Here is a 27359-nt window from a genome sequence, read left to right as displayed (position 1 = left end):
CTACTTACAGCATTGGAAGCAGAGGGTTTTAAGGTGATTGCCTATGCTGACGACGAGGTTGCGATATCCTTATCTGGGAAGCACCCCCAAGTTATCTCTCGGAACTCCTACAAAATGCCCTAAACAGTCTAACTAAATGGGCTAAGCAATGTGGATTGGACGTCAACCCACACAAAACAGAATTAATACTCTTTTCGAGAAGATATAAAATTTCTCAGATTAGCCCACCCAAGATTAGAGGAATACCATTAAGCTTTTCCGATCAAGCTAAATATTTGGGCCTCATTTTAGACAAAAATCTAATTTGAAAGGCAAATATTGATGAAAGAGTCAAAAAGGCTACTGTAGCGCTTTTTACTTGTAAAAAGGCCATATAATCAAAATGGGGCTTCTCCCCAAAAATAACAAACTGGCTATACACTTCGGTAATCAGGCCGATACTCATTTATGGAGCCGTCGTATGGTGGACCGCCCTGGACAAGATGGTAAATCCAAATAAGCTCATCAAAGTCCAGCGGTCAGCAGGTATGTGCATCACAGGAGCACTTCGCTCAACACCAACCGCAGCAATGGAAGTGCTTTTAAACCTATCACCACTTGACATCTTCTCTAAAAAGGTGGCTGCCAACTCATGTGTAAGGCTTAGAGCCACCTCTCAATGGACCAGTAACAATAATGGACTATTCTAGACAATTTCAGACCAAAAATGGTATTTGGTAAAAGATTCCATGTATCCATCCCTTCAAGATCCTCCTGGGAAGAAGAGAGACCCCTGGAAGATAATGCGGTACACTTCTATACTGACTGTTCAAAGACCGATCACGGAGTTGGAAGTGGTATCTTTTCAGAACAACTGAATCTCAGTCTATTCTATAGACTTCCCAATCAATGTAGTGTATTCCAGTCAGAAGTAATGGCGATTAAAGAAGCACTATCCTGGCTGAAAGAAAACGTTATATCTTGTAAGAATATTCGAATTTTCTCAGACAGCCAAGCCGCTCTTAAATCTCTCGCGTCTGTCTCCACAAACTCTCAAACAGTCCACGATTGTCGATCATCTCTGAATGAGATGACGGAACAGTTTAACATTCACCTCATTTAGGTGCCGGGCCACAGAGACATTTCGGGAAATTGCAAAGCCGATGAGCTCGCCAAAAACGGAACACATCAGTCTCATGTTAGACAAAAACATAACATAGGAACACTACTTTCTACATGCAAATATCTTCTCAAGCAATATGATCTAGAATCAACAAATGCTAGATGGTCAAAAAGTACCACCTGCCTAGCAACCAAGCAAATATGGCCAAGCATAGACTTAAAACGATCAAAAGGCTTGATATCCCTGAGCAGACAAATTATAAGCTCTACAATTGGAGTAATAACAGGACACTGCCTAATAGGAAGACATGCTCTGAGGCTAGGGGTCTACTCAAATGACTTTTGTAGAAGCTGCATGGACGAGGAGGAAGAGGAAACAGTCCAGCACTCTCCATTAGAAGGAATTACTTCCTCGGTAATCCCTTCTTCAATAACATCAGTGAACTGGCAACGATTGACACAAAACGTCTCTCTAACTTTATTAAAAGTACAAAATGGTTTGTTTAAATTCATTACTCTCCCATGAGTAACCTCTTTAGTGGTATCACAATGGACCCTTGAGGTCTACGTGCGTCAATAACATCTGGACAGCCACTCCAACCCAACCTAACCTATAATAAGTACGAGTGGGTAACTAGGTAAAAATGCTAAATTAAAACACTGTAAAAGTTTACAATTGACTGCGTTCAATCTCAGTCAGATAGGGTATACGGATAACTGTTTGTTAGTAAAAGAACAGGTGTTCCAAAACAGCTGGGATGTAAAAAAAAGGATCCAAAGGAATCCAAGAATTTCTTTATATGTGGGTATCTGACAGAACAGCTTATTCAACATATGGTTTAATTTGAATTAACCAGGAAATAATTTTCAAATTTGTATTTTTTTCGGTAAAAATTCAGTCAATTTTCAAAGTTATCCATTGAAATTATTTTTTTAAATCTAAATGCTTGTCTACTTTTTGTGTCCATCTGAAAGATTTTTTTTCACTTGTCAGCTATCTCAATTTAGGTATACAACTCAGTCCATGAAGTATCCAAAAATTCACTTATCCAACATGAGATTGAACGCATCCATTTGGTTAAGTTTACCAATTTGTAAATGTATTGTCAAAATTTGATTGATTGAAAATGCTTTGCACAATTATTTTTAATTCTCTCAGAATTTCGGTGGATAAAATTATTCAAATTTTTCTAGAAAACTTAACCAATCTTTATTGTGACTTTTAATTACAAGAACTTCCAAAAAATTGATTTGTTCATATAGTTAGTTAGTTAGTTAGTATTTGACGTCTAATAATTTAAAGGGCGTTCAAAATGGACAGGTTTAGACAACATACGGGGCTTCATTTGCAGTCAACTTCATTCTTTGAATGTAAATTTTGACCAAGGCAAGTAGTTAGATTTTTAAGTCTCATAAATTTCAAATTTAGAACTTTACTTCACAAACCTCTACTTCAAGTTCATAGTACAAAAACTACCTTAATCATGATTGTCTACAGAACATTCCCCAGGCAAGCTACAAGTCCATCACGAATTGTATTTTGTATTGTAAAGAAATATTACTTATTTCTTACAAATTTACAGGGAAGCTTTTTACAGAAAAAATTAAATGAAATTGTGCAGAAAATAAATAAATTATAAAGTAGTAAAGCTCAGCTTTCACTTGAATGAAAAAAACATGAGCAGTTGTCATTTTGACATAAGTTGACTTTACTTGATTTGTTAGGGAAATTTTTCTTGACTAACTTTCCAGTCAACTTTCTAATAAAGTTTCCTTAATTGGAAGGAAATTTTTTGACAGCTGGCGAAGCAGATGCTAGAAATTGGCCTTACTTTCAAGTCTCTTATGTCGTCTGAACCTGCCCAATCTTTTGTGTGGGCTTACAAATTACGCAGTGCATGAAAACAACTAGTATATTTATTATTTTGTTTCAAACGTCGCGTCACGTCAAATTTTGCCAAACTTAGAGCACAAACAAACAACTCTTGATTTTTATTTGAAAGTCCGTCATATTAATGACTCTTCCAAATTTTAGAATTTTTTGCATTAATTTTTAAGGTCAAATTGTAAACCCAGGCATTTTTTTATCAACAAAAAATCGAGTCAAAAAATCAATCTTCAATCCAACATAATAACTTTCTTATGTGTGTTGTGGACGTTTTAGCTTGAAGTCAAGCTGCTAACATCAAAAGTTAAGAGGAGAAGGGATTTTTGAGATAACCCCGGATAAGAAATTCGGTTTTAGTGTTCAGCTTGACATCAATGTACACTATATCAAAAAATTGTTCGTACAGGTGATTCTTCAAAATAATAGATAAGGTATTTGATGAAAAACAGATTTTCAACCATTCTTTTTTTAATGTTGGTATTTTTAATTATATGAGGATTAAAAACAAAACAAAATAAATTAGTACGATAATTCACCGTTTATTGTAAATTTTTCACATCTAATGCTGTGTTTTGTTTCCTCCACACAAATCTGCGACCGCCCGACCCAAAGACATTAAACTTGCTCTTGTCAAGGAATAACACATTTTTCCAAAAATTAACTGGTTTCGAAACGTATGCATTCACATAGTTCAAGCGTTTTGAAACGTTTGCTTTGGAAATATAGGATTTTTTTTGTACCGTGTGACCCTTTGAATGTAGAAAGTTCAGAACAGTTTGAGAGTTAAACGATATTCCATCATTTGCTTGAATGTCAGAAGCTATTTCAGGAGCACTAAACTTGGGATCAGCCTTTACCATTCGCTAAATTTTTCGTTCCATATGAGCGTCTAATATTTTTTTTTCGACCTTTTCCTGTGGCCACTTCAAAGCTTTTATTTTTCAAATAATTTTTTAATACATATTGAACTACCAATAGTTGGCGATTACTCGGCATGACTTTTTCCGTCATTTCTTAGTTTAAAAATCAGTTTTCTTATTTCAAGAGGTACTTTTTTATGGGAAGCCTCCATTTTCAAAATAAACTTCGCAAAATTAAAAAAAATAACCATCGAAAAGATCAATACACCACTGCATATACTGAACCTAGATCTCTCAATATCATTACAGTACACAAATTACATTTCAAAAGAACCGTTATTTCCATTTTGTTAGAGAAGAAAGCAGTGAACGAACATTTGTTTGATGTACGAGCAATTTTTTGACATTCCTGGCAAAATTCTACTAACGGTAAAAAAAACCATGAGGCAAAGCTCGAACATTTTGTTGCAGTTTTGTTGCATTTCCTATTAAACATTATAATTTTATCAAGTAAAGTCAATAAGCTCAGATTTGTGGTAGGAAGTTCATAGTGTAAGGGAAACCCATTTATGCAATTTTTTGATGTAGTGTAGAAACACTTAGGGATGGCAACAAGACGAAACTAATCTTGGCCTCAGTTTTATTTTATCAAGTTTAACCTAGACAAGACGAGACTATATTACTTTTGTTGCTTCCGAGAAGAGAAAGCGACAGCCGAATGAAATCTATTCAAATAATTCAAATCATAAAAATGGACATAGGGGAGATGAGACGAGACTACCGATGAAACAACCGAAACGAGACTGAAATTTTTCGACTTTTACAAGGCCGAGACGAGACTAGCAAAAATCTTCTTGGAGCGGGCTTCACTTACACTACACATAAACATACAAAATCTTTTAAAAAATAACGATGGGAAAATTTAGGGCTGCTTAATGCTGGAATTCCAAACACTAAACAAGAATAGAATTTAAAAAAAAAATGTACCATCTTAATCCGAATATGTATCCAGACCTTGAAGTGAGATACGAAATTAAAATAAGTACTTGTTCAATGCTTTTAGTTTACAAGCATTTAATATCTAGGAACATTTATGGATTCTTAACTTCCGTCTTTACGTCCGAATTTTTTCATTAACATAAACTTTGATTTCAAGAAACATTCATTGACTAGCTTTCTTTAGGACTGTGTCATGTTTAAGGATTCACTTCAAGGGCATTTCCAAAAATGCATAAGGCATTCTACAATATTTTAACATGAAGATGTCCCACACTGTTATATGAACAATTCCCGATCAGTGTCTCTACTGCCACCAAAATTTTGAGTTGAGTTGGTAATTTGGAGGTCTTCTAACATATGCCCTTAAATAATGAAATTATAACTTTATGAACCTCTTCACACAACAAAATGTTGCTTTTATCTGTAAAACTTTTCTCTCATTGACATTTCGAATAACACTAGGAGTTCTATTTTTTCCACCGCAACTGTACCTATGCTATATGAAGCTTATAATGATAAACTCAAATAAATTATGTACATACTTCATACATAGTTTACTCGTCAATCTCCATATCATGAATTTACGAATCAGCGTAAACATTTTGTTTGCAGCATAAATAATTCAAAATTCTATTTACAATTTTAATTTTCCAATTAAGCTTAAGTTGTCATAAATAAAACGCTTTTACTTATAAATGGTGTTTTTTTAACTTTTACTGAAAAGTTTCGATGATTGTTGTCTATGCTTTGCCAGTTGAGAAAAGTCAAACTGTGTTGTCATTTTTATTCAGCAAGTTTTGCTAATTCACTAAGAATCGTTTAGAGCCAGAACAACTGCTCCGCATTCTGGAAATTATTTGCTAGATGGCACAACAATCCGTTGAGAACTAGGGCCAAGTGACTTCCAACTCTTAACCATTCCTGTGCGCGATTAAGTCAGGGAACCTACAATTTAAAACCGAATCCGAACGGATAATTTGAGAAAGCACTTTCGCGCAAGTCAATTACTCGCATAAGTCAATTCTTCGCAAGAGGCAGTAACCGTGAATAAAACATTTTAGATAATACAGGCAGGGGTCGAACCCAAAATCTCTGACATGATAGCCCAACACACTAACCATCATGGCACGGGTACTACTTGAAGTATTTTACTATTGCTTCCTGTTTTAAATAAGCCTTTGAAAAATTATACTATTTAAAAGGCATTCAAAAAAACATAATAACATTTTTATCTTTTCAAATTAATATTGGGTATATTTGTTTTTTACCTTATGAATGCAATCAACATTTGGTACCTATCCTTAATTTTTGTAAAAGCTTTACAGCGCCTTTGTATAGAATTTACAAGAAGTTGACATTTTACTTCAGGAGACGTTAAACATGAGTTCTTTATCGTTACTTTGATTGCACCGAGCCATTACCGTGTTTACTTTAGCTCAGCGTAAAGATTTTCAATCAGGTTTTAACGTAGCGACTGAAAAGACCAGAAACAAGAACATCAACTTTGTCCAGAAACATTTGTTGGTCAGTTTGTTGGTTTGTTTCTGGTCGTTGTCCTACTGAAATATCCACCTCAACGCCATCTCCCCAGGAGAATAAGGAAACATTTCATCCTCCCATAAAGATGTCCTACTTGTTAAGAACTGCTTCGAATTATACTGAAATTCTGTTTGTGTTTTTCGGGTTTAGGTTGGAGAACTTTAGTTCTTTTTACATATGATAAAAAAACAATGAAAAACAACAGCAATATATATAAAAAAAAGCAACACAAAGGGAAAAAGGCAACAATTAAGACTTTCCGTGTATTCACATCATTCACTATTGTTTTCTTTATCAGAACCCAAACCTGGACAGAGTTTCAACTTCTCAGGAATTTTATGCTCTGTCTGACTCCATACAAAGAATTGTCTCCCTGTATCCGCACACTGAACCCGTTATTACGGGTGATTTTAATGTTCACAATTCATCGTGGCTTAGCCATTCGGGCCAGACAACGCCCGAAGGAATGTAAGCTGAGATTTTTGCTGAGTTTAACCATCTTACTCAGCTTGTCAATGAGTCTACTTGTATATCGGACGTTAACGGCCGAGCAAAAAATACACTTCACTTGTTTCTCACTTCTGATCCTGATAAGTACACAATCAGTGTATTGACGCCTCTAGGCACATCGGACCACAGTGTCATATCTGCTAATTTCTCGTGTCAAACAAATCCAGTTAAAAAAAGAGCTCCAAAGAGAACCGTTTGGGAGTACGAGAAAGCCAACTTTGACGGTCTCAATAATTTCTTCAGGAGCTTTAACTGGTCGCTATGCTTCCTCGATAGCGACGTAGACTCCAGTGTAGATGTGATTTCTAGTATGATTCATCTGGGAATGAAAGCCAGGAAGGAACGGAAGCTTCTTAATGACCGGCAATACGGCTTTCGTAGCAATAGGTCCGTTGGTGATCTCATGGTTTATCTCACCGAACAGTGGAACGAATCTTTACATCGTTTTGGAGAAGTAAGGTTATTGCACTTGATATTTCCAAGGCATTTTATAAAGTCTGGCATCTTGCTCTCTTATCGAAAATTCGTGCTTTCGGTATCGACGAATCCCTTCTTCGTTGGATTAGAAATTTTCTTTCGAACCGTTCAATACAAGTTGTTTTGGACGGATTCAAGTCTGAAACTCATAAAATAAATGCTGGTGTGCCCCCAGGGCCCTGTTTTGTCTCCGAATCTCTTTCTCTCCTGTCTACTACTTCTAATCCAATACATTGTTTCGCTGACGATAGCGCTGTCAGGTTTTCATATTCGTTTCCAGATTCACAACCCTCCTCTTTGGATGTGGAACTGCAACGGCAAAATATGATTAGCTCATTAAATTCCGACCTACATAGCATTGTACAATGGGGAATAAGAAATCGTGTGGAATTTAATGCTTCGAAAACGCAATGCTGTCCTCCATCGTTAAAGCGAGATAAACCCTCTTTGCCACTTCTATGAGTGGCACTTGGATCAACGAAATGGAGAATCTTGACATCTTCGGAATGTGCTTACCCTTGAGCCCAACTTCGGCCGTACTATGATGTACAGAGATTCTTTTTTTAGCCGTACTACTCGAATGTGGAACGCCTTGCCCAGCTCTATATTTCCCTGTCATTGCAATGTTCAGAAATTTGAAACCAATGTACACCGACACCTCCTATCCAACCTATCCCCCTTTTCCTAATACTCACACTGTATTTTAAAGGATTACAAAACCCTTTAAGTGTTCGCTAATTTAAAAAAAAATGCCCATGAAGCTCTTCTACCATACAATAAGATTTAGGATTTATCTATCCACAATTAATCAATTTTAATCATTTATTATTATACTGTACATTATGTACATTATGTACAATGGCGCATAATAATAAACTTAAAGTAAACAAACATAATCAACCTAGTTTACTTGGCTTTTCAACCCCATGAATTTTTATTATGAATTTACGAATAAATGTAAACATTGCTTGTTGCATAAATAATTAAAAACTTTATTTACTATTATCTTTGTAATCCAATACAGCTTCAGCTGTCATCATTAAAACGGTTTTACTTATAAAATGACAGTAGAAATGTCAAACTATGTTGTGATTTCTGATTTTACGCGAAGTTCAAAATTGCTCATTTTAAGTTTAATGGCTTCTTCTATAAGCAAATGTGACGTGAATCGGGCTAAGACAATTCTAAAGCTTGCAGTATCATTGGTACTTATATCGTTCGAAATAAAAATTGAGCTGCAGTTACGTTGAATGTTTTTTAGTTTAAAAAATGAATGCGCTTAACATTAATGACATTTGGTTTCAACAAACCTCGCACAACTTCTTAAACAGCTCAATTAACCATCAATTTATTACAAGATCAATTTCTAGAAGTGGTCCTATTAACTGGAGTCATCAAGCCATCATTGGCGCCATACGGAAAGAGTTTATGCAAAAAATTGAACTGATCGAATAGACTTACCAACTCTTAACCGCTGCTACTATTCATCATCATTCAAAAACACAAATTTCATGAAATCAATACAAACAGTATCTCTGTCGTTGTTACATTATTTTTAAGAATTCCCAATCTTTTAAAAAACACATAATATGTATAGCCTATGTATAAAAAAATCAGTACCCGTGGCATGATGGTTAGTGCCTTGGACTGTCATGCCAGAGGTCTTGGGTTCGATCCCTGCCTATGCCATCTAAAGTCTTTTCTAGGGTACTGCCTCCTGCGAGGGATTGACAATTCCTCCAAGAGTAATTCTTGTCAGGAAAAAAGTGCTTTCTCAAATTAGCCGTTCGGATTCAGCATATAAACTGTAGGTCCCCTCCATTCCTGACAACATTACTCGCACACAGGAATGGTTGAGAGTTGTAAGTCACTAGGCCCTAGTTCTCAACGGACCACCAATTATTTAATTTTATGTATAAAAAAATCAAGTATACGCCTGGCTAGCCCAAATTAAACGCTATTTTTGCTGTAGTGTAAAATTTTTCACAAAGCTAAACATGTTTTGAAATACAATATATATGTACATATGTACATTTTATAGCTCTCATTGTATTTATTTATTTTTTCAAGAATCTAAAAGTTTCGTTCGGTTACAATATTATTAAGTTGCCTACATTGAAATTGATAAAAACATATTTTTTTATTTAATGATAAAGCCATTACAATCTACATCAGCATATTTTCCAATATATGAAATTTGTTTTGTTGTTAAATTTTTCGTTATTGACAACATTCAAAAATGTTTGAGTAACCTTATTAACTTTTAGCCATTGTATTAAAGTTATCTTTTTTTTTTAAATGATGAAGACCCAATAGCTTTTGTCAAAACTTTGCAACATAACCAAACGCAAAATTCTCAAAAAAACTACCCAAACCCCATGTCCAACAGTTTGTGCTTTTCTTGTATCCTTTACTTTCTTTAAATACCTTAAATTAGAAAGTGAAAGTACCAATGCCATTTTCATGCCAATCTCCTCTATAGCCTTTAAATCTTTGCCTCTCAAACATTTAAAAATCCAAAATCTGATCAAACTAAGAAGTTATTGAAAAAATAAAAATACTGTTTAGTATAAAAAATAGTCATTGTTTTGCATTTTATTTTTGTTTGTTTTTTTTTTTTTGTTTTCTAGCTTTAATATCCAAATGTTACATCTACTATAATAAAATAAAAATGTCTTTTTTCAGTTACATTTTGCACATCCTTGTCCCGATCTATTTGGACTAAAGGGGACGTCAACGTCATAACTTTTATCTTAACCATTAATCATTATCATTAACTTAAGTCCTAAGGGAAATTGTTTTGTTTACATTTTTGTTTGTTCTTAAAAGTCTACAAAGCGAGTATACATTTCGAGTTGTGTCAAAATAAAATAAAACACCAAAAAGAAAACTACGTCTATAATGTTTGTGATTCACTCAAAGGTGGATTAGCTGCAATTTCAGGAGGACTTAGATTGGTAATGTTTGTTGACTGTTGTGAGGTATCATCTTTGATTGGTGTTGTTACTTGTGGTATTGTTGTTGGTGTAGGTACTGCTTCTAGGTTATGAACTTTTTTGATATGTTGAAGCAGTGTGTATTTGGCTGAGTAGGCCTTTGTGCAGATGGAACACTTAAACATCTTATTCATCTTCAAAGGCTTCTCCACTTTGGTTTGGCAATTGTTTTCATCCTGAGGCTGTTGCATTGCTTTCATGTGCCTCTTCTCGATATGCTGACGAACGTGCACCTTGGCCGAGTAACCTCGATTGCAGATCTCACATTTGTACGCCTTCTCGCCAGTGTGTGTTCTATGATGGACCTTCCTGTCGATCTTCCTCCTGAATCTCTTGTCACAGAAGTCACACTTGAAAGGTTTATCAGGCTCATGCATCCTCCGGTGCATGATTAGATTTTGATTGGCCCGGAACGTGGTGTTGCAGATTTCACACTTGAACGGCCGCTCGTCGGAATGGATGCGCAGATGAGTCTTGAGATCGCTGCTGCGGACAAACGCCTTACCGCACTCCTTGCAACTGTAGCGCTTGTCCCCGGTGTGATGACGTTTGTGGAGCGTGTAGTCCTGCCGTGTAGCACAGGGCAATCCACATATTTCGCATTTGAAAGCCTTTATATCTCGATGGCGCATTAGATGCTCACTCAAACGCAGCTTAATGCGGAAGCACTTTCCACACTGGAGGCATTTGTAGGGCTTCTCTCCTGTGTGTATCCGGACATGGTCCATCATCCGGGAGAGTTTCTTGAACTGCTTGGGGCACTGCCGACAGCAGTGGTTCGTACCCTTGGTGCCCCTCTGAAAGTATTCCTCCTCCCTACTTGGAATCTGTTCGGAGAAAAAACTCTCTCCCGACAAATCATCGGTGTCTTTGGATGAGTCACGTTCACTCCGTGGTCCCAAAAGTGCTCTTTTTCTCTTGGGCTTTATGGAGGAGGAAACTCCTTCCTCCATATGAACTGTTGCAGTAGGGATGATGTCTTCATTGCCAACAGTCGGAATGGCAACCATCGGCAGTAGGCTTTCCCTTGTGTTTGAGTTTCGCTTCACAGCAACAAGAACTTCCTGAGGTTCTTCTTTGATTTCTTGCAGAGGCTGTGGAGCAACCATCATACTCTGCTGATTACCATCGTCGTCTTCCTCGAACACCTTATGACACTCATGCAAATGTGCAGCAAAGAGCTCCATATTGCCATACCTGCCCTCACAGAAGCCACAAATCAGGAATAGCTTCTTGCGATTCATGATAAATATGTTGCCACAACTCTCAATGTTGTTTTCAAAATCATGCATAGCGTTCTCATCGTCTTCCAGAACTTGCTCGTCCTCAACTTTTATGGGTACATGTCGCAACAACACATCCGTTGGGGTTGGTAAGGATTCCTCTTCATTCTCCGCAGTCGCACTCTCCCCAAGAAAACGAATTTGAAACCCACCCTTCACAATTAGACCCGAGGATGCCGACAACGACGATGACGCTGTCGTTGCCGCATCTGAGTCACTATCATCTGTCGGGTGTGTCTGATGAACAAACTGATTTTGATTTTGCATCTCCACACAATTCTCATAGAAAATCTTGTGGCAGTCATTTAGATGTTTGGCAAACTGTAACATATTCGCATACTTACTGTCACAGAAGCCACAAATCAGGAACAATTTGCGCCGACTGTAGATGAACACACTGCCACAGCTCTCGATAACATCCTCGAGTAGTTCCAGATTTTCTGCCGTTTTCGTTCTGTTGTCGATGACGATAGCGGCAGAGCTAGAGTCAGAGCAGGAAGCTGAAGCTAAGACCAAGGAAGATTCAGCAGCTTCTTCATCTTGTGTGAATTTTGATGAGGATGACGCCGCCGTCCTCCAAACAGATGAACAATCTTTGGAATTGGGATACCCATGGTCTTCGTGGTCGTCATTGAAGTTCTCTAGTTTGATAGGCACATGCTCCAAAGCAGTGTTTACTATCATTGTCCGAGCTCCGAGTGTTTTTGTTTATGTTTGACTCAATTGCTTTTTATTGGGAACGAATTCAAATAAAGGTTCTAACTTTTGTATTAATGTTAATGTTGCCCCATCAAGGCTCAAGGGTGCTCCCCTTTACTTTAGTTTAATCAACGAACAAGCAAACAGAAAATAGACACACAAAACGAAAATAAATGCAAAAGACAACTGAAATACTGAACTCGGGAGAAATGAGAAAACTGCGTGCGCACAAAACCAACCAAACCAACAAAGGAAACAGAAACACTCTGCGAAAATTGAGATTTCAGAATCCCACTCGTCTCACCAAAGTCGAGACAGACGCTTTACTTTAGCTGCGTACTACGACGCGACGACGTCTGATCGAGTGGCATTTTTAATTTGAGTAAAACACTCGTTTTAGAGAATGGGAGGGAGTTGTCTCGTGTTTGTCTGCTTAAGAATAATTCTTTTTCTTTCTTTCTCAATCGTCAACTGGTGGTACTATTTCTTTTACAATGGCAAATCGGTGTCAGAGTGAGATGAACGGTTGGCCCATTGTTATCAAACTCAAATAGCTTGCTGTTGTTTTGGTGTTCTTTTTCTTTTGTTGCAAAATTCTCTTTTCGCCGGTATTTTTAAAATTATGCTATAATAATGGCGGTGGTTGGTTTGGTAAAGGCTTGGAATAGGGTTGCCATACTCTAACAAGATCGATATCGAAGATTTAAAATATTTTTAGCCCCAAAATCGGAGGAGCAAAAGTAGGTCAAAAGATAGCCCAGTTTTAATAAAGAAAATTCTGTCAGAATTAATTTATGTATGTATGTTAAAAAAACAACGGAAAATAATTGTATCATTATGAAAATAATTGACGTTTCAAGCTTAGTTAAATAATTTTATTGAAAAACTTCATCTTCATATAATTTATTTGTGATAAGAAAAATATTGCCCAATATTGTATGTATGCTGTCAAATTATATAAATTATTGTTTGTGTGTAATTTTGAGAAAATATAGCCAAAAAATAGCTTAGTTTGGCAAGCCTAGTAGAAACTGCAACGAAGGAGACGGACATGGAGTGAAAATAAATACTGGAAGATGACACAATACACGTCCGATGCAATAACAACGCAAAGTATTCAAAAGTGGCACATGGGGTGGATTTTTCTTTATTATTTTTAGCTTGAGTTTGAGTGATAATTTTTTTTGTTTTTCATGACAGATGTTTGTTTCTCTTGTAAAAAAGAGATGGTGGATGAAAAACATCAGAATGAGAAATTCACAATGAATAGGAAGGAGTAGGATGAGGATCATGTAAAGTGGAATTTGTAAAGGGGGGAAAGTTTTGTACCTTTATTGGGATGGGAATTTATGCAACATCTGAATTTTATTGATATTTCTTATGGTTTTATTACAAAATAATGGAATAGAAAAGAAAAGAAATCTGATTATATAGCCTTATAAAAGGCTGCCGAAGGAACCGAATGTAAATTTTCACATATATGCTACTGTTAAAATCAATCGGAATTTATCGGTAACTATGTTTATTAAAATTTAAATTTTGTGTTAAGCGAACAAATTTTAATGCAAATAACGAGAAGAAAAAAAATATATAAAAAATGGTAAATGTGTACCTACATCCTTTCCGAATAAAATTGATTTTAAACTCAAAACATTCAAGAAAGAAATATTGAAAACAATACGAGTAGATTTATTTTTTAGGCAAGAGTACGATAACTTAGGCTACAAGATATTTTAACGGAATTTTTTAGAACAGTTGAAAATAAGCATTTTTTATTATGGGAGGGGGTCTATCTCCCCCCGTTCAGGCGGGAGGGGCAATTTAAAAAAAATTATTACTTAAAATGGAAAAAATAGTAAAAAAAATAACGGTAATTACTTTCAATTAAGTATAATACATTTTGTATAGCCAATATTCTTTTCTATAAGCCATTTTTTAAATCAAGTCAAAACTATGTGTAGTTTTTGAAAAAAAATATTTTAAAACTCAAAATTTAAGTTAAAAAAGTTTAAAAAATTAGACCTTTGTAATTTTCCAATACTTCAAGATTATCTACTATTGTTTTTAATTTAGAATTTATTTCTCTTATTTGTTTTTGATCAAAAACTAAAAACTAGATGATTTTATAACTTCTAGTTCTTGAGAAAATTGAAAACTACCAAACAAATATTTTAAATAAATTACTTTTTTTTGCTTGAGTGGTCTGTTTTTGGTAATTATAAGCTAAGCCAAAAAAACAGTAGTAGATAATCTTGAAGTTTTGAAAAATTACATTTTTTGCACATATTTTGAGTTTAAAACAATTTTTTTTCAAAAACTATGCATAGTTTTGACTTGATTTAAAAAGCTAATACACAAAAGTTTTGGCTTAAAAAAAAGGATAAAACTTAGTTGTAAGTACTACCAATATTATTTAATAATTGTTTTCCATTTAACGTACATATATTTTTTAAATTGCCATTTCCGCCTAAACGGGGGGAGATAGACCCCCTCTCGTAGTCAAAAATTCTTGTTTTAAACTGTTCTATACAAATCCGTCATTAAACTTTGTCGCCTAAGTTATCGTACTCTCCCCATTTTTTACAATTTTAATGCAATTTGTACACATTTCACTACAATTTTGAATGCGTTTGTTATACAATTTTAAACAAACAAGAAAAACGTATGTAGGTATAGTAAAGAATGCTTGTTTCAGGAGAAAAAAGATCTTTGAGGGTATAATTTCAAAACTCTTCTTTTTCACTTTTGATCTTTTTGAGTTAAATGGAAAAAAACTGTTCAAAAGCTGCTAAAATAATATTAGCCATTGGTCTAAGGACTAAGTTTGAATTTTGGAATGATCTTTATCTACTTCTGGGTAAAGCCAAAAATTAGAAAAATAAATTAAATTTTTAAAAGAAGAGTTTTAAAATTTTCAATTGGAAAAATTGACTTTTGATTCCAACTTTTTAGGAACAAAGCAGTTTTGAAAGAAAAACAAACTTTTTTATCGATTTACTTAATTTTAGTTTATTTAACAGAAAACTTAATATATAGCTATAAAATAACAAAAAACATAAAGCTCAACAGGCTTTACAAATGATCACAAAAAAGTATATTAATTTAAAAAAATTAAAAATAACAGCAATATTTTTAAATTATTTAATCAAAAAAGAAATGAAAAAGTTTCAGTCTTCTTGCCGTAATAATTAAGGCATAAAAAAACATATTATTAGTTTAAAATCACACATATGTATGTATACGAAGATCTTTGATTTTTTCTTGCTGTTGACTGTTAATACGAATTTAAGGAATGTCACGAATGTTATCATTTCTTATTTTATATTCCCTTCTTCAGGTTTAAGAAAATTGGAAATTTTTTGCGCCCTTTTCCTAACGTAACTTCCTTTAAAAATCAGGTGGTTGCATGATCTATTAATATAATGTATTTAATTATTAAATACAAATTATTTTATAAAATACTATATTATCTGCGAGCTTACCGAATTGTTTCCTTCGCACTAAACAGTTTGACTATAATAAATAGTCTCGTCTTGTTTAATATCATATAAATACACAAGTTTTGAAAGTGTCTAATTTGATTCGCATAGAAAAAGAAGAGTATTTGGGCAGAATTTTATTACTATATGGGAATAAATGAGGTTTGAATTAAACGAGTGAGTTGTATTGTTCAGTTTTAAAAATAAAAATTCACTTTCAGAGCACTCAAAAGTGTAGTAAGTTACAAGTTTTGCAAAATTTTAGCTAAACACATAGACGAGGCTCTTCTGAAGAACACTTTCTCATACTTTACTAGTTTAAAAAAAAAAATAGAACTGAACTTTTTGTTAAATGGTTTTATGATGTTCTGGAGGCATTATGACCAAAATTGATAAAATCTTAAAAATCAGCAATATACGAATAACCCACGAGACTTTCCAAATTTGTTCGATTTGTTTCCAAATTTATTTGCTTTTTGAGTTTTGTGATTTATATTTTCGAAAATGCTTAACTTTGTCGTTATTTTGGTGAATATTTATTTTCATATCCAAATTACTAATATATTTTAATCATGATACTTAACTATGAGTTGTACTAGTTTTAAACTATGTTTTGGATAGTTTATGAAACAAATATTAAACTAAAGGCTCCGCCATCTAACGTTTTTTGTTCATCTAATGCTTATTTGTGAATGGTAACACTTAGCTCATGTCTGATTTGACAGATAATTAGTTTTATTCCGCTGAAAGAATTTGGTTGTGCATACGCTTGAACAACGCTGAGAAATATTGCGACATTACTTTGAAAATCATGGTAATGGTGCAGAACGTGTGCGAAAATTGCATATGGATTTTTGAAGAAGAGAAGCACCGTCAGCTCCGTATGTTCGTTATCTTGTGAAAAAAGTGAAAGAAACTGGCATCCTCATCAATAAACCAAAGAGTGAAAAGCCAAAAACAGTGCGTACACCCGATAATATTGCTGCTGTGGCAGAAAATGTGCGTGAACGCCATTAACATCAATTCACCGTCGCTCTCAACAATTGAACATTTCGGAGGCATCATTGAGATCAATTTTGCATAAAGACCTTGGAATGACGCTATACAAAGTCTAATTGGTTCAAATAGTTGAAGCCAACTGACCATCCAATGCGTTTTTGCTTCGTTAAGTGAGCCTGCGATCGACTTAGAGAAGATGCCGATTTTGCCAAAAAAAATCATATTTTCAGATGGAAAAATTGTCGTATTTGGGACACGAAAAACCCCCACGCATACATTGAAAAGACGATACACCCAAAACGAGTCACTGTTTGGTGAAGATTTTGGTACAGAGGCATAATGGGCCATTTTTCTTTGAAAATGAGCAAGGATTGGCCGTTAGAGTCAATGACAATCGTTATCGCACACATCCAGCGCTACACTAGATGTTTCGCGCCCTGTTTGTGAAGATCGCATTATCAGCCGCAGAGCTGGTGTCGTTTGACACCGTTGGACTATTATTTGTGGGGTGCCGTAAAAGAAAATTGACGCTTTAAAGTACAATCTTCGTGAAGCCGTTGTTAAAATACAGCTGAGCACAATCGATATTGTGCTTAAAAATTGGACCGATCGCGTGGGTTACTGCTTGGCCAGCCGAGACAGTAATTTGAATCAAATTATTTTCTATTATTAACCAGAATATTTGTATTTTCAAATAAAAAAGAAATTTGAGAAAATATTTATATTTATATATTTATTTTATATCATTTTCAAAAAAAAAAGTTGTTTGGCGGATCCTTTAGTAATATAAGACACCAATATTTATTAAAAATGTCAAAAAAGTTCCCTAATAAAGGATTTAGTTGTGTACTGTTTAAGACACACAAGGTTTAAGTCAAATTTTTATGCTTACAGAGTATAGTTGCAGTTAAATTAACTTTACTTTCATAATCTTTAAATCTCGAGACTAAATCTACCATGATAAAAAACCAATGGTAGAGAATAATTTAATATCAGATTTCCTTTTTCATATGGAAATATTGATTTTAATCCCTTATTTTTAATAATATAATAATGTCTTCTTTAAATATTCCGTAGTAAGAACCCTAAAGGTAAAAATACATTTTATTACCTATGTACCCAGTAAAAACAAGAAATTCTATAATTGTACGCAATTGAATTGAAAAGTGAAACTAATATTTGTTGTATTTATTTACATTCACCAATTTGGCAAATCATGCATTGAACTCGTTAACCATATTTTTTGAGAGCTGAGAGGTAACCTAACTTACCTAACTTAAAACTGAAGGTACCTAAACCATCTGCCTGAAATTTAATGTTAATGACAATGATTGAAAGTAGGTACCTCTTCCGACATGGAGGCTGTAGGCAATTCTTTTTTTATATTTCTCAAAACATTTTTGTCTGTCATTCAAAACCATAAATTAATTTAAGGACAAAAGTTGAAGGTTTATGATGTATGCAGTTATAACGTAGGTAGTTGGATATAAGACCCAACGAAAATGCATCGCTTATTTTTTTGCTCAAAATACAGGTTTGAAGTTTTTAAATCAACCCCTTATTCATATACCTTAGCAAAATTGAGTCACTTATATAGCTTGAGTTTTGAGTTGTTTCCATCGGCGTTGGTGCATTGCAACTTTCTATCTAAAAAATAATATAAGGGATGTGTAATTTACAACCCTATTTCATTAAACATGCTAAAATTTACAAAACAAGTAGATAAAGTAACCTCAATGCTTAACCTATTAAGGAAGGGATACGGACATTAACCTTACGCAGATCACATTAGGGTAAAATTAATACCTACATTTTTAAAAATTATCTTGCTTATCTAATTAACCTAGGTATCTAATTATTATACTTGGATAACACTTTCTTGTATCAAATATGTAACAATCCAATCTTTGATAAGAAAATAATATCCAACCACGTATCAATTAAGATTAAGTTAAAATAAAGATGAGATGTGGGATTAAGTTAAAATAAAGATGAGCTGTGGGATTTTTAGTCGAACCACAATTTTCACTTAGTTCTTGATAATTTTTACTTCTTATGTAAACAAATACAGATTAGATTTACCTAGGCCCTTTTCCGATTTGTAAAATTGAATATTTTGACATTTCTCGAAGTTTCAAGGTCCCTAGAGTCAAAATAATAGATTTTTAGAAAGATATCTGTGCGTGCGTGTAGACGTACGTTCGCAACGTTTTTTCGTTGTCCATAGCTCGAGAACCAGAAGAGATATCGACTTTAAATAAATTTTGTTATACAGATAATAAGGCAGAAAGATGCAGAAAGGGCTCTCAAGAAAATTGCGTGGTTGTTTTTTTTTTTTAAAGGTGAACATTTTGGTTAACCCTAAATGTCTCATAAACCAAAAACGCTACAGACATGAATTAAATTTTATAAAATATATTGTAATGTGATACAATTTTCACTTCGAAAATTTTACGAATACAAAATTATTTTACATATCTCCAAACCAATTTTATGCAAAGAAAAATAACATTTTTCACATCTGGTAAGATTTTGAGCAAAATCCAACTGATAGTTTTTTGTATAAAAAATAAAAACCTAAAAAAACATTATTTAAAGTTGATAAAAATTGAATTTCGATTCAAATATTCAAAAACTTTGAAATTATGGCTTTCAAATAATTTTAACTTATAAGAAAAATTGTTTTCAACCTTTGGTAAAATATTGAGAAAAATCGAATTGACCTACTTACTTTCCTAGTACCTCCTCGGGACAACCTTCGACTCTTGATATGTTTTTAACAAATAATGCAGTACACTTCTCTCAACCTTTAACTATCAATGCATTGAGTTCAAATCATTTGCCGGTTTGTACAGAACTACAAACTTATTGCTCTTTTAATAATCCTAGTGGCCATTTTAATTATTCCTCTGCAAATTGGGAAAGATATCGTTCCTACATTTGTGATAACTTATACGAAGGAAGTCTATCGTTAAACAATGTTCAGTCGTTTGAACAGATAGACACGGTGACGGATACATTCGAAAAAGTAATACTGCGAGCTGCTGAGGTATCTATTCCTAGGATTCAATGTGCCAATTTTAACTCAAATTCCCCACCCCTGCCGGATAATATTTTACATTTGATTCGTTTGCGAAATTCTGAGAGAAGAAAGTGGATTCGGTATAGGTTGGACACATTTAAAACTAATCTTAAAATCCTAAATTTCCGAATTGAAGACGAGATCTTAATGTTCCGTAATCAAAACTGGAACAACTTGTTATCTGGTTTTGATAAAGGGTCCAAGCCGTTTTGGAAAGTCAAAAAAATAATTAAAAAAAAAGGTTCAAATATTCCCCCCCTTCGAGTTCAAAATGAGGTTTTTGTAACTCCTGAACAGAAAGCAAACATTTTGGCTGAAACATTTAGCCAAAATCATAATATATCAGCTCACTTGAGCGACGTTCAAACCGAAGTTCTCGTAAGGGATAAACTTAGGAAAATGGAGAGTGCTTCTGTTAACCAAACTAGTACACTTATCAACAACAACCGCTTAGTAAAAAACTTAGTAAAAGAATTGAAAATAAAAAAATCACCTGGTCTTGATGGTATTAGTAACCGTTTATTAAAAGAGTTACCTAAAAAAGGTATAACATACATAACATTTATGTTTAACGCTTGTATTAAACTCTATTATTTCCCCGAAAAGTGGAAAATAGCAAAAGTGGTTCCTATTGGCAAGCCTGGCAAACCAAAAGAAAACCCGACTAGTTATAGGCCTATAAGCCTACTAAGCACACTAGGTAAAATGTTTGAAAAAGTTTTAAAGGATCGCCTTTTAATACATGTGGAGGAAGCTAATATATATCCTATAGAGCAATTCGGCTTCCGAGCTGGGCACTCTACTAATCATCAAATATTACGAATAAAACAGTATGTTAAAAACAGCCTAAACTTAAAACATTCCACTGGTCTAGTACTACTAGATATTGAAAAAGCCTTCGACACAGTATGGCATGAAGGAGTTATCTATAAACTTATAATATTTAATTTCCCTGATTACCTCATTAAAATTATAACGAACTTTGTCAAAAATAGAAAATTTTTTGTATCCACTGGAATTGCTAAGTCTACCATGTATGATATTTCCTTTGGAGTTCCACAAGGATCTGTACTTGGGCCCATCCTTTTTAACATTTTTATGTCAGACTTACCACATTTTGGAAACAATACTGAAGTAGCCATGTTTGCAGACGATACTGCGCTTTTTGCGTCAAGTCTTCTCCCTCAAGAAGCTCTTTCTAGTTTACAGAATTCACTAGACACTCTTCTTAACTTCTTCACTAAGTGGATAATAAAAGTTAATGCTGAAAAATGTCAAGCTATGTGGTTCACTAGACGCAGAAAAACAAAGTTTCCTTCCTCAAACTATTCTTAAAATAAACTCTACTGATATTCAATGGTCTGAAATTGTAAATATTTAGGAGTCACACTCGATAAAAAACTGACTTTTGAAAAACACATATCAATCACAATCCACAAAGTCAATCTTTTAATTAAAATATTATATCCATTTATAAATAGAAAGTCTAGACTTAGCATACATAATAAAATATTAATTTTTAAAACCGTTTTCCAACCGGTCCTAACGTATGGTGCTCCAGTATGGTTTGACTGTGCTGAGACGCACATAAAAAAAGCTTCAAATAAGCCAAAATAAAATCCTGAAACTTATGCTAAATTTGCCATGGTTTTATTCAACTACTCGTCTACACAAAAGAGCAAATGTCAACCCAATTAAATTTGTCCTATACAAACTACAAGAAAACTTTTTTGAAAGGTGTTCTTACTCAGATAATGAACTCATACTTAATCTTTAACTTATACTGCCTGGGTAAAATTTGGGTTTTTGTGCAGTTTTAGTTTTTAAGTATTATGTAAGGGTTTTTTTCTTGTAGTGTTTTCCCTTAATAATTTATTATAACCATAGTAAAATTAAAATATTGTAAATTTATTGTATTGTAGATGTAAAGAACAAGCTTCTGTATCTCTTAAATAATTTAATTCATTATAAAATAGTCTAAGCCTTAAACTGCAAATAAATATGAACTGAACTGACAGTTTTTTTACAAAAAATAAAAACTTAAAAGAAATTTAACAAAAGTTGGAATCATTGATTTTCGACTCAAATATCTTTTCAAAACTTTGGGATACTGTCTTTAACTACTTTTTTATATACATTTTGAAAAAAATCTAATTAACAGTTTTTTTTTTTGAAAAAAATAAAAACCTAAAAAAAAACAATACTAAAGCTTGGTAAAAATTTACTTTCGACTCAAATAGCTTTCCAAAAATTAAAAATATTGTCTTCAAACTTTTTTTATTTCACATAAAATATTGTTTTCGATATTAATGCCCATGTTCTGCATTTCAATTATTGCGAATACACTTTGCGAAAGTGAATTTGGGTGTTCCATAATTCGTTATTGTGAATTGGATTTTCGAACATGCAAATGGATGTTCTGTATTTCGGTTTATTGCATTTTTTGAACGCATTCAAATCACATTTTTTATTTCTGTGAATTGATCTTTGTTAGGTTCCTTCTGCTAGGAATCGGAGGGTTGCAGCAAGTTTTGAACTAAAGAAATCGATGAAGGTATTATAAAAGGTTTTATTTTCCTTAGAACGTATAAAAAAGCTTAAAAGAGAAAACCAAGAATTTTTTTTATCTATGAGAACGATTCTACATAATTATACATATTTGATATGTCTCCCAAAATTCTTCTTCTTATTTTTCCCTTGAATTCTGCTTACTTTTTTCACTTAAAATTGAGAACAATATTGCATCCATCTTTAAAACAGCAAAAATTTCACTTCAGAAACAAAATAAAAATGTATGATACTGACAGTTCGAAGTAATTTCGAAGATTACGAAATCGATCTAATTGAAGAACATGCAATTTCATTTCACGTGACATTTAAAAGTGATTTCAATTAACTTTCGATCGAAATTCGGAACATAGGCGTAAGTAGTTTTTTTTTTATGAAAATCCAACAGTCCGTTTTCAAAAAAAATACAATCTATAAGAAATAGTACGCAAATTTGGTAAAAATTTATGTTTGGTTCTTGATATTTCTCAAATTAATTTTATTCATCCAATTTGTTAAAATTTGAGAAATGCAACGTACTTGAAATGGTAAAATTAGTTTTCGACTAAAAATCTATTTAACAAAACTAGATTTTCAAACTAAACTATTTCTTGATATGAAAAACATTGTTGGTAATTTTAATATTTGTAAGAATAATTCAACTTTTTTAACTTTTTAAAATTTTAAACAAGACAAATCGACAGACGTTATCAAGTTATCAGTGTGGGTCGCATCCCTGCCTCTTTTTTTTAAGCCGCCACAACTTTTAAAAGCTTGCTCTTAGAAAATAAAAGTCATTTAGCAGTTAATTTTATGATCTACAAAATCTATTTAAAAACAGTTTACTCACAGTTTCAAACTAACAGTCTTAAAACGGAAGTTTTCGAGAAAAAAAAAACTTAATAACTTTTAAGACTCACTTGGAGTTTTTGGGGACTTTTTGTCACTTGTTAATAACGATGTCCTTAGTGCCTGTACCAAATTTCATCGATATGAGAATTATTCCCATGTTCAATGAATTGAATGACTATTTTGACAGAACTATAATTTCTTAAACTTAAACTAAACAAACCATAGACACACCATATAAAGACCGGAATCTTTCTTACGTTTTACCCTCCAACACCCATTTGTTTACATTGTTGTATTTGTAATTTTGACATTGCGTCCATTTTGAAATGTGAAATCTAACTACAATTCGATGCGGTGCATTAACTTGTTGATGTCTTCCGTGCAAAAAGTATCCTTCCACCCATGCTCGAGAATACCATTGAGAAGCGAACTGATGGTGAGAAGCAGAAAAATATCGAAGACATGAACATGTACGAATCTGAAGACTCCCAAGACGAAAGTATTCGCGAGGAATATCGTCACAAACGAATGGCATAGATGCGAGCATTCGCAGACAAGGCTCTTTTCGGTTCACTGTGGGAAATTTTCGGACAAGATTACGTCAACGAAGTGACCAAAGCTGGAGAAGGTATCTGAGTTGTGTTGCATTTGTACACAAATGTTGTGCCGCTCTGTTCGCTCATACACCACCATATGCAACTGTTCCTGCGGTCGATACCCACCACCTGCATCCCAAATTTATCAGAGAAGCATCTGCCAACAGTGTTTATATATTTGGAAGGCCAAATGAGAAAGTAATTCATTGGTGCCTTGGAGCTTCTTGGTTAAAAATTGACCACCGATGAATTGGAATTCATGTTCTGTCACTATTAATCCAATGACACGACCAAGTGAGTTCCAATGTTTTAAATATAGTAAAGTTAAAAATTAACAATTTCTTGTCACTTCTTCTTCTTACAAAAGTTTCTTTTGCATTTAAATAAGCTAGATTTAAGAAAAAATAATTTATCCTGGGTACACCTTAATCCATATTCGATTATTCCTATCAAAATAAGACTACGTAAATACCCAAGGAAGGAAACAATAATTTAATTAAAATATATTTTTTTGATAATTTTCCCAAGAACAAGAAGACATAAAATCATCTAGTTTTCAGTTTTTGATCAAAAACAAATATGAACAATGAATTCTAAAAACAATAATAGATAATCTTAGTTTTAAAAATTACACTTCAAAACTTTTTTACCTTTTTTGCCCAAATTTTGAGCTTAAAACAATTTTTTTCAAAAACTATGCAAATTAACACGTCTGTTTCATTAGTAAATAGAATTAAGCACGATCCTCTCGATCATAAAATATGATATTAAATATTATGTTACATTTCAATACAATCACGTAGGAACTTGTTGTTTTCTTAATAAGTGATTCATGTATAAGAAACCATAAGGTGCTTGTTTAATAATATTTAATGACAGTTAACAGCAAAAATGTTTTTCGATTTTAGTCTTAAGTGGGCATCTTAGATGTTTGGATTAATAAATATTTATCTAAAAATGTAAGATCTCAACGAACTATTCTCATTTGCATAGTTTTGACTTGATTTAAAAAAAGCTAATAGACAAAAGTGTTGGCTTTGAAAAATGTATAAAACTTAGTTGTAAGTATTACCATTATTTTTTTTCCATTTAAATTACATATTTTTTTTAAATGTTCCTACCTCCTAAATGGGGGAAACAGACCCGCTTCCATAATAAAAAAAGACTTGTTTTTAACTGTTCTTTTAAAATCCACATCAAACTTTGTCGCCTGAGTTATCGTACTCTTCCCAAAAAATGCAATAGGTAATGTCGTTGTAGCCACTAGGTGTCACCCCTTAAGAATTTCTCATCACTATTCCTTATTTTCGTGGTGAATTGACTTTTGAGGGTGGTGAATTGATGTTAGGAGTGGTGAATTGATGTTAGACCTAAGGGCACGTGTAAGTAGACGTTTCAGCTTGTAGGCAAACAAGAATGACAGATTTGTTTCCGGTCTTTATTTGGTGTGTCTATGCAGTTTTCTATCAACCATGTCAACAGCCAATTTTATTTGTCAAAAGTGACGGAACAAAAATTGGTAGCTACTTTTCGGCCAATTTTAAAACATACTTGCCTTCAGAACATCCTCAAAAACCACTTCAACTAACATTTTGTATTTTTTGTTCACCAACAAATCCAAAAATCTGCAATCAATTTTCTTGAAATCCGACCATGTGTTGAATCAGCTGTTCTGTCAGATACCTATGTACATACCCCAGAAATTCTTTGATACCTTTTTTGACATCTCAGCGTTTTTTGATCAGCTGTTATTTTACACGTAAAACAGTAACAAAAAGGTATCCCTATTTGTCTGAGATTGAACGCAGCCAATGAGTACCAATTTTATGTTTTTTAAAGTCTTCCAACCGTTTAGACTTAAATTTTTAAATAAAAGACAAAATATTGTGGTCATTTGTGAGCCAATTTTCTAGCAAAAAATTTTCTAATGTTTGGAAAAAATTAACTAATTATATAAACGAAAAATTTGAACTTGATAGAAAATAGGCAAATGTCAACTAATTGGTTTCTTTTGGAAGAATCCAAATAGGGAAATCTTCCAATCGTGTATAGGTAGGTAGTTACTCGCAATTATAACTACTTAAAGGAACTTATATGAACCTAAAGTCAGCTTTAATGTGAATTGATACAAATCAAATGTTTGTAGACAGGTACCTTGCCTAACCTACCTGTTCTGTTGTAGTTTTCATCCTCTAACATTTCCTTCCTTATTTCATGATGCAAGTTGTAGCGGCCGGCATGGCAAATAAAAAACCTATAGTAAAGCAGCAGGAGAAAGATTTACATTTATTTACCTACATAGTTGAAGATATTTTAAAAATTTAAATTTCTCACAAATCACAACAATAAACAAGAACGCTAACGCACCTACAGTACACTACATACATACATATATTTTTTTCATTTGTTTTCATTTCCGTTTCATTCTTTTTTCTTCTTTTTTTTGTATTTTTGAGGTGCTGTGTTGTGTTGTGGGAAAAACTGCATGTGCTTTATTTCGATTACCATTGAGACTTACAAAGCCGGTTTTATTATTTTTGTTTTGAATTTTGCATTTCGTTAAATTAAAACAAATTTTAAAGTTTGTGGCGTTCGTCTACCAGCTGCCTGCTTCTTTCATTCTTTTCTTTCTTTGGTAGGTAACGATCAGATTGAATAAAGTGGGAAAACTGTAAGTGATTCTTATTTCTATTACTTTCTTGCAGAACAGAACAGCACCTAACTACAAATTCTCTCTGATATGATCGAGTTTTTTTTTGGGTTTTGGTTTGATGAGTGCCTTTTTGAGTGATTTTTTGTATACCAACAAAAGCTTTCAACTCAACACTTAAAAATTATTTTTGTAGAGAAAAGAAGAGAATTTTGTTGTTGTTTCTGTTTATGACACACAAAAAGTCCAAACAAAGCAGAAAATTTATTTAAGTTACTCATACGCCCCTCTGTATGGAATTGAAATGATCTTTGTTGTTGTTCGTTTGTTTGTTCACTGAAGATGAAATTATTCATCGGTCAATGATCTTTTTAAATAAATATTCTTATGGTTGATAGTAATTAAAAAAGAAACTCCATTAAGAATATTCTAGTGTTTAAATTATATTACCATTGCAGTTCACAAGAGCAGCAGTTTGAAGACTTTGAATTGAATAAATGGGTCAGTTCAAAATGATGAGATCTCAGAAAGCTTTTGTTAACAAAAAAGTAAATTTAATTTTTCATCAACTCTACTTCAGGTTCCTAGGACCTATGGTCATATGCTTTCAGTATGGACTAAGTTATTAGACCTTTTCAAATCCTTTTGTCTCGTATCAATATTATAAATGATCAATAGCCAATAAACGTGGAATAACGAAGGGTTAGGTTTTATTCCATAGACTAAGTTCAAAATGTTATGAATAAAACAAAATTCTTAATAAGTGAAGTTTACTAAGTTAAACCACCGAAGAAGGTGGTTT

At 33.3% G+C, this 27359-nt stretch overlaps 2 protein-coding genes across 3 annotated transcripts in view; one reads left to right on the top strand and one right to left on the bottom strand.

Moving 5' to 3' along the window:
- The window catches only part of LOC129941363 (protein commissureless 2 homolog), a 123224-nt gene that overhangs the window by 79955 nt on the left and 15910 nt on the right, over positions 1–27359 (top strand). The gene's annotated exons all lie outside the window — the stretch shown is intronic.
- Positions 9966–12703, bottom strand: LOC129941359 (zinc finger protein 701-like). Its single transcript, XM_056049971.1, has one exon. The coding sequence runs from the start codon at positions 12335–12337 to the stop codon at positions 10271–10273; it is 2067 nt and encodes a 688-aa protein (XP_055905946.1). The 5' UTR covers positions 12338–12703; the 3' UTR covers positions 9966–10270.

This window comes from Eupeodes corollae, chromosome 1 (assembly GCF_945859685.1).
Source record: "Eupeodes corollae chromosome 1, idEupCoro1.1, whole genome shotgun sequence".
In the NCBI taxonomy this organism is placed as follows: domain Eukaryota; kingdom Metazoa; phylum Arthropoda; class Insecta; order Diptera; family Syrphidae; genus Eupeodes; species Eupeodes corollae.
The sequence above is the reverse complement of the archived record's forward strand: the minus strand, read 5'-3'. Positions and strand labels throughout refer to the sequence as shown.